Consider the following 9,865-nt stretch of genomic DNA (forward strand, 5'->3'; position numbering starts at 1 on the left):
GGGTCAGAATCAGATGAGTCCAAGAGCTTCCCGGAAAAGACCACTCTGAAAAGGTTCCCATTTGAAGGTCTTGGACAGAGTGGGGGATGCGGAAGAGATCTTGAAATCAGACCAAACAGACAAGGCGTACCGGTTGGATGGAGACAGTGAAGGCCCTGAGACCACGGCCCTTAGTCATCCGTCTGGTCTGGAACAGGCTGGCCCCCACGGCTCAATGTTCCACCCAACAACAGACAGGTCCCTGCAGTCAGCAAGAACACCGGGAGGTCCAAACTCTTCAAATTATCCACCACTAGGGATCAAAAGCACAGCATTTGCGCAAGGACCAAGTTCAGGAGGATTAGGGCAAAGGGGGAGTGGAGGCGGGAGACCCAGGGAGGAAGAGGGGCAGCATCCGCCGTGGCTGCTGCAATCAATGGCATGAAACAAAACGTACGTGAAGCATCTGATTAGAAACTAGTTTGCTCTGTACACTTCGCCTTGTTCACAATAATAATAATACATTAATATGCATGCTTCTATAGAATAAAGGAATAATTAATAAACAAACGAGCACTGCCTTCTTAGAAGAGGATAATGCCACCAGTCATGGGAGAGGGTGGGGGGACAGCAAGAGCTCAGAGACGCCCTAGGGTGTGGGGTGGGGGCCAGTCTAAATTGACTGCCTTTTTTTTATACCAGCTTGGCTGAGATCGACTGAACACACCACACAGTCCACCCCTTTAGAATATACAACTCGTAGCTTTTAAGTATATTCAAAGTTGTCCAACCACCATAGCTTTACACACTTTATTACCCACCCACACCCCAAAACAAACACATGCCCATTATTAGTCACTTCCCCCTTGTTCCTTCAGCGTTCCTCTCTCCCCCCTCCCCCACCCTGCGGAGCCCCAGGCAACCACTAATCTGCTGTCTGCATCTGTGGATTTGCTTGTTCTGAACATTCCATATAAATGAACCCTACCACGTGCAATCTTTTCCAGCGGGCCTCTTTCACTCAGCATCGTGTTTACAAGGTTCACTCCTGTTGTTGCAGAAAATCCAAACTCCATCCCTTTTACTGGCCGAGTAATATTCCCTGTGCGCATAGTACCACATTTTGCATATCCATTCATCAGTTGGTGGGCCTTGGGTTGCTTGGCCCACCACCTTTTAAGGAGCAGCTTGGGGCTCTAAGTGCACAAAGTCTGCAGTCGTTGTCCTCTTTACTTATTTTTCATTAAAAGATTGTTTTGTTGGGGGGCTCTTAAAACCCTTGTAACAATCCATACATCAATTGTATCAAGCATATTGATACATATGTTGCCATCATCATTTTCGAAACATTTACTTGCTATTTGAGCCCTTGGTATCAGCTCCTCTTTTTATTCCCTCCCTCCCCCTCTCCCACCCTCGTGACCCCTTGATAAATGATAAATTATTATTATTTTCATATCTTACACCGACTGCTGTCTCCCTTCCTCCATGGTTTCTGTTATCATCCCCCCCAAGGGTGTGTGTGTGTGTGTGTGTGTGTTGATCATTGCGATGAATTCCCTCCTTCTCCCCTCCTCTCCCCACCTTCCCCCTAGCAGTTGCCCTCTTTAGTTATATTCTAAAATATTAAATAAGAAAAAAACCCACTGCCATCAAGTCAATGCTGACTCACAGAGATACCTCCCCGCCCCCCCTTGGGTTTCTGAGACTGTAACTGTTTACGGGAGTAGAAAGCACAGCCTCTCTCCTGAGATTCTAACATATTAGATTCCTTCACATTTTGGCTCACCAAGGAGACTCAGAGAAGTTTGGTATCTGGCTGAAGGACACACGCTTGTAAGTGATGGAACCAGGAATCAAACCCAGGCTATTCTAAGTGCTTGCTTTATTTTTATTGTCTTTATTAGGGTGGCCGTATCATTCATTGTCCCAACTGGGATGGTTTTACATCTGAAAAAAAGCGCCCTGTTCATCATGATGCCAGAACAAAAGCATAAATTATAGGAGCAGGGGCATGTGCCCCCCCCCACACACATACCCTACTCTTCCCTATCAGGGTACTCCTGTGTGTCAGGCAGAGAGCTAGAGAAGGAGCCCCCGTTCTGTCAGCAGGGCAGAGTGCAGGCCTGGGCCCCAGCCTTCCTGCGGTGAGTCATGTGGGATTGTCTACACAGCCAAGGGAACACCGCCGCTGAGGTTGAGGCTGTTGCTCGGAGGGCCCTGCTGGTCTCCAACACCAGTTACACGCTCCTCTGGGATCTGGTGGAGGGCAGAGCGGCCGTGGCGGCCCAGCAGGACCTGGAAGACAGGTGAGACCTCCTAGCTTGGGGTGGAAGCTGGGAGTTGGCTTCCTGGAGCTCCTGGGACCAGAACCAGCTTCTTGTCCTGAATCCTGTGTCCTGATGCTCCTGGGCTTTGTACCCCACTCAGAGGGGAACCCCAGGGTCTTGGGCCCCCTTGGTGATAGTTACAGGAGCTCTCTCATACCCGGGGTGGGGATGCAGCTCATTCTCAGAAAAGATGAGACCAGAACTGAACCAGGAGGTTCGATGAAGAGCCATCCCTACCTCTCCCCTTTGCAGCACCCCACAAGCCCCACCCCAAGCTCACAGGGCATCTCCTCCCAGTTTTCTCTGGCACCAGCTTCTGCCTCTGTGACCAGCGTGTCTGCTTCCCTTTATAGCCCTATTAGTTCCGTCAACACACCAATGTCTCTGAACTCCGGATTGATGTTCCTGAGAGACTCTCATTGGTCCAGCTCAGATCAGGTCTTCAGCCCCGAGCCAACCAGCTCAGAAGGGGCGAGGGCAGAGGGCCTCCTGCAGAGGCAGGGGGCCCTGACTCTCTCAGAAGGGGCGAGGGATGGGGAGGGAATTGGAGATCTATCACTCCAGCTGTACCTATGGTGTGGGGAAGAGGGCTGTGGGTGGATAACTGGGACAGGACAGGCAACCTGTTCTAGTTGGTTGATTTCAGAGCCACATGCCATCTGGGCTAAAGGGGATTATGGAGGTCATCCAGCCCATAGTATAAGTGGGAAACAATACGCCCAGGGTCACGCTGCAAGGGCACGACCCAGCCAAGACCAGGGCCTGGGCGGGCGCTGTCCTTTGCATCAGATCGTCTGGCTCTCCCCTGTCCCCCATTTCCTCTTTATGATTCATCCGGGGGAACCAACCATTGTCCAAATGTGTTTCCCAAATGGAAACGGGAGAGGGAGACGTTGCAGAATGGTGTGATTGAACTGAATGAATAGGGGAAGAAGTGGCCCTTTATCGCCTCTTGTGTTCATTTCAACACCAGCTGCTGGCTACCAACCCAGTCAAGGGCCTGGCCAGAGAGAAGTTGGGGAGACTCCAGCCCTGGAGCCGTGGGAGGAGGGACCCTGGGCTAGGCTCTGTGGGCTATTCTGCTTCTCTTCTCCTAGGTACCAGGAGGCCCAGGCGGCCCAGAAGTCCCTGAGCACAGCTGTGGCCAAGTTGCTGCCGGAAGCCGAGAGGATGCTGGCCTCTGTGCAGAGAGTCAGTTCGGATGGAGTCCAGAGCCTGGCCTCGTTGTCTGCCCTGGGGACACTGGTCAGCCCAAGCTCCTTGGAGCTCCACTTTGGGGTGGGGTAGGGATCTGACAACCAGAGAATTGTTCATATAGATTAATAATGATTATTATTGATTAGACTGTTAATTTTCAGAGCAGTTTTAGAGTCACAGAAATATGGTGCAGAAAGTGCAGGCAGCTTCCCTGTGCCTCTCTCAATTTCCCCTCTTTTAATACCTTGTGTGGATGTAGTCCATTTGTTTGCATTGATGAACTCTTATTGATACATTGTTATGAACTGAAGTCTCATTCGGGTTCACTCTCCAAAAACAACCGCTGCAATCTGGTTGATTCTGGTGCATAGCAGCCCCTCAGTAGGATTTCCCAGGCTATACATCTCTACTGCAAGAGCAGCCAGCCTCCTCTTTCTCCTGCGGAGCTGCTGGTAGGGTTGAACCACCACCCTTGTGGTTAGCAGCCCAACACTAACCCATATCACCACTGGGGCACGGTCCAGTGGATTTGCAGAAATGCGGAATGGCATGTACTCTGTCATGCGGGATAGTCTCACTACCTGGAAAATGCCCTGCGCTCCCGACTTGCCCTCCCCACTTTCCCAGCACAAACTGGACGCCACGGGTCGTTTTCACTGCCTCTGTAGTTTTGCCTTTTCCAACATGTCATGTAGTTGGAGGTGGCTGGTTTTCATGGACTCTAAAGCAGTCGATTCGAATGAGACCATTCACGGAGAGAACTCGGGAAGGCCCTTCTGGCACAGAGCCAGAGCTCAGCCAGTCTGGGTTGTTGATACTAAGATCGAGACAGGCCGCGGGCAGAGGCACCAGCCCTCCGAGAGGGAGTGGAGTCAGACGAACATGCCCTTCGCCATGCTGAGCCTCAGGGACGCTGTCTGTCAGTTGCAGCTCGCCTGGCTTTCGGGTAAGCCTTGGACTGCTAACTGCAAGATCGGCGGTTCAAACCCACTAGCCACTCCATGGAAGAAGGATGAGGCTGTCTGCTCCCATGCAACTGACAGCCTCAGAAACCCTGTGGGGCAGTTCCCCTCTGTTCTGTGGGGTCGCTTTGAGTTGGAATTGACCCTGTGGCAGTGGATCTTGTTTTCTGGAAAACCAAGAGGACCTTCCAGATTCCTCAGCCCTCCAGTCTACACGGGGATCTGAGTGGCTAAGAAAGGAGGAAAAGTACAACGGAGACGCACTTGGATTCCTTAGTGACCTTCAAGTTCATTTCAAACAGATGGGAAGACAGATAGGTAGGTAGGTAGGTAGGTAGGTAGATAGATGATAGATAGGTAGGTAGATGAAGGAGCCCTGGTGGCTCTGAGAGTTAAGCACTGGGCTGCTAATCAAAGGGTTGGCAGTTGGGGCATACCAGCTGCTCCTTGGGAGAAAGCGGAGGCAGTGTAAAGAGGCACAGCCTTGAGCCCCCTTAGAAGCAGGTCTGCTCTGTCCTGCAGGGTCACAGTGAGCCTGGTGTGACCCACAGGGGTGGGCGTTGACGAGTAAAGCATGTAAAACACCGGCTGGGCTCTGGCACCGGTGACCTCAGGCTTATTGGCTGCTGCCCGTGCCCCTGCAGTCATGACCGTGAGGACCGCCTCTGGCAAATGCCAAGTCCCCCCTCCCTCTCGGTCACCTTGAAATTCCACTACTGGGAAAACGAAGCTTTAAGAAAAGACCAATGTGGGTGATGCCAACGCTGAGAGTGATCCGCCATGAACTGACAGGCGGGGTGGGTTCAGTCCACCCAGAGGGACCTCCAGCAAAATACCTGGTGATCAGTGTCCCCCCAAATCAGCCACTGAACCATCTATCCCTCACAAGTTGGACTCAGCTTGGTGGCAACTGACGGTTGGTCAAGATCGTCACAGGGTGCTTGGAGCAAAACCTGGCCCTGACTGACCCATCAGGGGGACCGTTGCGTCTCGCACGGCCTGGGAAAAGCAATACGTGAGGCCTCAGGTGTTTGCTCTCAGGTGCCGTGCAGATGCTGCTGGGGGTGTTCGACAACACCCATTAGCTGCCTGCACAGCCCTGCTTTTCTGTAATCTCCAGAAAATCCTGAATTCGACAGTACAGCTGGCAATCCTACAGGACAGCTCTACAGGACGGTTCCAGCTACAGGGCTGGGGACCTGGGCAAAGGGTCTCCCTGCACAAGGAGAACAGCATAGCTCAGTGAGGTTAGCCGAGGTTCTCAAAGGCAGGCAGCTGGACATTGAGAGGCTGGAAAGTGACAGGCTTCCCCACTGAGCTCTCTTTCCCCGGCTCCTCTGCCTCCCAAGTCCACCTGCGGCTCGCTTCCCTTGTCCCTGTCCCTGGAGCTGCTGAGATGTCTGGGGTATCAGGGAACCCACTGGGCTCTCATCAGAGAGAAGGCGTGGGTTCTGGGCTATTGGCCGAGGCCCAGTGGGACGCCTTTCCCTCATCTGAGCAGAGCATGTGCTCTGGGGTTCTCCTGTGAGACGCTACCTGAGCCTCACCCCGTCTCCCTGCAGCCTATGAAGCCCCTGGCCCAGGACCTAGACCTGAAGGGGCGGAGCCTGGAAAAGACAGTCACAGTGAGAGCGCGTGTGGCCACCAAAGCTGTCCGAGACCTTCAAGCCACTGCCCAGACGGTGCTGCAGAAGATCAAGCCCTTCACACAGGTTTGAAGCAGGGCACCTGGGGTGAGGGGGATCGGGGTGGGGAGGGCCACAGGTGATCTCAGATTGGGGATTGCAGTGAGGAGCAGAGGCCAGAGAGCCTGAGGGCCACCAGAGCTGTGTTAGACTGGGTTGTCCAGAGAAACAAACCAGTGACACTCGTCTCTGAAGGCCCTGGACATCAAGAAGGAGCCCCAGCTCAGTCCAACTCACACTCATAGGGCCCAAGCTGGCTGGGGCCTCAGACTCACGGAGCTGCGGGCTGGTGCGCTGAAAGGTGCAGTGGGAAGCACGTTGATCGTGGGCCGGTGGGTGCAGAGATGTGTGGACCCAAAGTTGGTGGACACACAGCAGGGCACCGGCAGCTCTCCAGGTTGGCGGCCCGTACGGGGCCACGGCTGGAGGTAGGCATAGAGCCCGGGCAAGGATGATGGTGAAGGGCAAGACAGCAGTTCCCAGTGTCTCTCACTCTTAGATAAAAGACCACACCCCCAAGGAGGTGTCATCAGGCTACCATTTGACTGACAGGTCAGGCTCCACCCCTGTCTCCACACAGGCAACGTCAAGTTGACATAAAATCAAGAGCCAAGGTCTCAAAAGACTCACTGCTATCAAGAGGATTCTGACTTACAGCCACAGGTGTCCTGAGATTAAGGGAGAGCAGGGGAGGGGATGATGGCTGCAACTAGCGGAAAGGAGCATGTAGGACCATATTCAATAGGCCTTACAACTGGGGGGGGGAGTAGTGGTTACGTGTCCAGCTGCTTCCCTCAAGGTCAGCAGTTCGAGACCACCAGCCACTCTGAGGGGGGGAAGATGAGGCTTTCTAGTCCCGTCAAGATTTCTTGTTTCTAAACCCATGAGGGCAGTTCGGCCCTGTCCTGTAGGGTCGCTAAGAGTCAGAATCGGCTTGATGCAGTGAGTAGTTATAACTGGGATGGCTCTTCACCCATTCAGCACCCTCAGCGGGCCGTCACTTCCGCTCCTGGGAGTGAGCCACCGCTTGACATCTGTAGCCCAGCAGGAGAATCACGGGGCTCCAGAATTACACGGTGCTTGGGTGGAGAGCGGATGTTTTGAGAAGGATGAGGGCAATGAATGTACAAATATGCTTTACACAATTGATGGATGGATGGGTTGTGATAAGAGTTGTATGAGCCCCAATAAAATGATTTTTTTTTAAAGAATTACCTGGTGAACTGTGTCTACTCCAGGGTTGCCAACCTATTCAAATACAAAACACATAGATAGATATTTTATAAAAACAAAGTTGTTAAAATATAAAATGAAAAAATCATTCTAGACTCAAGGGGGGAATTGGCAAACGAATACCGAGAATTCTCCTAGACCCATCTTCACCCGGTATTAACATTTTCCCTAAACTCAGCATTTAAGTGTTAGCCTCAAGAGAGTCGCTGTGAGTCCGCATGGATGCGAAGGCTTGGTTTGGGGTACCTGTGACCCACACATGCTCTGTAAATAAATCCGCGGTATCCGAGTTTCCCTTTAGTTCTTCAGCTCCAGCTATCCGCTGAGCATTTCTGCTGGGACAGGTAACCTCTCAGGTGATAGGTTTAAGGATTTAACATCTGTGTAAGAAAGTAAACCAAACCGACTGTGGTAGCGATTGTCCAGCCCTGCTGGATCTGATTGAACGATGGAATGGTGTGGTGTCTGGATTAGCCCCTAAGAAAATGGTTCAGAAGGGAAAAAAAGAAGAGAAATCAGGTGCTGCTGGCAAGCAGCTTCAGCACGTAGGGGGTGTTTGGGGACCCCCATACGTGGGCTTGATGCTGGCCCGGCCAGTCTTCAGGTAGTCACCTGAGCTGGGGCCTCTCCCTTCTCTGCACAGCTGCGCCAGGAGGCCAGAGCCGCGCTGACCCAGGCTTCCTGCTCTGTCCAGGCTGCCACAGTGACTGTCAGGGGAGCCAGGACTCTGCGGGCTGACCTGGAAGGTATGGCTGTCCTGCTGGACCAGAGGCTCTGGGGCCCACAGGAGCCCATGGCAGGCCACCCCCACCCCCCTGATTCTTGCCTTTGCAAGGGAACACAAGTCCATTCCCTCCTCTCTCAGGACCTCTGCCATGCTGCTCATTTCTCCCCACTTCACGTGCCACTCACTCGGGGACTTGTCCCTGTGCCCCTTTCCAGGCAACCCCCTGCGCCATCAGGCTGCAGTGTCACTCCCGTCCCATGGGGCTGGATGTAAAGAGAATCCGCTGCCGTCTGCTGTCCATCCTTGGTGCTGTCCACCCGGGCTAGGGTCAGGTCCCTGGCCATGGCTGCCTTGGTCCAGTATGGGAAGTGGCTTCCCGGGTGCTGTGTAGTCACCCAGATGAGGACCAACCTCAAACCTCTGAGCCAAGGCCCTTTTTCCATTTCCCCCCATTTTGGAGACCCCCTCTCTTGCCACCAGTTCACATGCTCCGTTCCTGTTCAGGATAAGGGAACATGGACATGTATTTCCCAGGATGGGCTTAGGGTCTCCTAGCTCATGACAGGCTCTGCCAAGAGAATTTATGACAAATAAGTTTAGGAAACACTATGCCCTCATATTGCACTCCATATGAAAACTGAAACGAAACTCAGTGCCATTGAGTCGGTCCCGATCCCCAGGGGCCCTACTGGTCAGAGGAGAAATGCCCCCTTTGGGGTTTCCAGGCTGTAAATCTTAATGGGAGCAGAAAGCCTTGCCTTTCTCCCTTAGAGGGACTGGTGGTTTCAAACTGCTGACCTTGAGGTTAGCAACTCAGTGTATCACCACAGTGTTAAAAGGCTCTTCACTCATTAAAGGCTCCAAGAAGTCTGGAAGAAGCCCTGGTGGTGCAGTGGGTTAAGCACTGGGCTGCTAACCACAAGCTCAGCAGTTCAAACCCACCAGACCCTCCGAGGGAGAAAGATGAGGCTTTCTACTCCGGTATAGAGTTGCAATCTTGGAAATCCACAGAGGCAGTTCTACCCTGTCCTACAGAGTCCCGCGGAGTCCGAATGGGCTTGTTGACAGTGAATTTGGTTGGTTATACATTGGGCTGCTCTCCACAAGGTCTACAGTTCAAGCCCATGGGGCCTTCCTGCAGAGAAAGGTGACATGACTCTCCTGACACAGCCTAACCTTGCAGGAATACAGCTGCAGTTCCCTCAGATCAAGGACCAGGCCTTGCTGAGGAGAAAGGCAGGCACCATCCGGGACAGGCTCCTGGCAGACACGAAGAAGAAGACCAAGCAGGTGGAGAGGATGCTGGGAAATGCAGCACCTGTGTCCTCCAGCGCCAAGAAGAAGGGCAGAGAAGCAGAGCAGTTGGCCAAGGACAGTGCCAAGGTCAGGGCTGCAGACATGGCCGTGGCGGCTACTTCCTTACCTCTGGGCCTGTGAGAGAACTGTCAAGAACCGGCCCCCCTCTTGTAGGTCAGACATGGCCCCCCAGTTCTGTCCCAGTCCCCAGGATGTGACATACAATAGTTCACACTTGTAACAGTCCAAGCTCTGAGCTCAGGTGCCTCATGTGAATGACCTTGTGTCCTCATGAAGTAGGTTATTGCCACAGGTAAGGACACTCAGGCCCAGGGTGTCCAGTAACTAAAATCTGGCCGAGACGCACACCCAGGTCTGTCTGCTTTCCCTGCCCACACCTCTAGGGGGTTCCTTTTTCATTGGGGCTCAGTTTGACTCCCTAAGTGTCCCCCCACC

The 9,865-nt window shown here is 53.1% G+C and overlaps 1 protein-coding gene across 1 annotated transcript in view; it reads left to right on the plus strand.

The window, feature by feature from the left end:
• Window positions 1-9,865, plus strand: part of LAMC3 (laminin subunit gamma 3) — an 86,253-nt gene that overhangs the window by 74,478 nt on the left and 1,910 nt on the right. Inside the window, exons 20-25 of the mRNA XM_045288521.1 lie at window positions 68-180; window positions 2,154-2,288; window positions 3,407-3,554; window positions 6,031-6,180; window positions 8,030-8,132; window positions 9,297-9,496. Of these exons, the coding sequence (XP_045144456.1) occupies window positions 68-180; window positions 2,154-2,288; window positions 3,407-3,554; window positions 6,031-6,180; window positions 8,030-8,132; window positions 9,297-9,496 (849 nt within the window). The remainder of the gene's footprint in view (window positions 1-67; window positions 181-2,153; window positions 2,289-3,406; window positions 3,555-6,030; window positions 6,181-8,029; window positions 8,133-9,296; window positions 9,497-9,865) is intronic.

The sequence above is a fragment of the Echinops telfairi genome, unplaced genomic scaffold, assembly GCF_000313985.2.
Source record: "Echinops telfairi isolate 266 unplaced genomic scaffold, ASM31398v2 ScPeMD7_22;HRSCAF=79, whole genome shotgun sequence".
Classification (NCBI taxonomy): domain Eukaryota; kingdom Metazoa; phylum Chordata; class Mammalia; order Afrosoricida; family Tenrecidae; genus Echinops; species Echinops telfairi.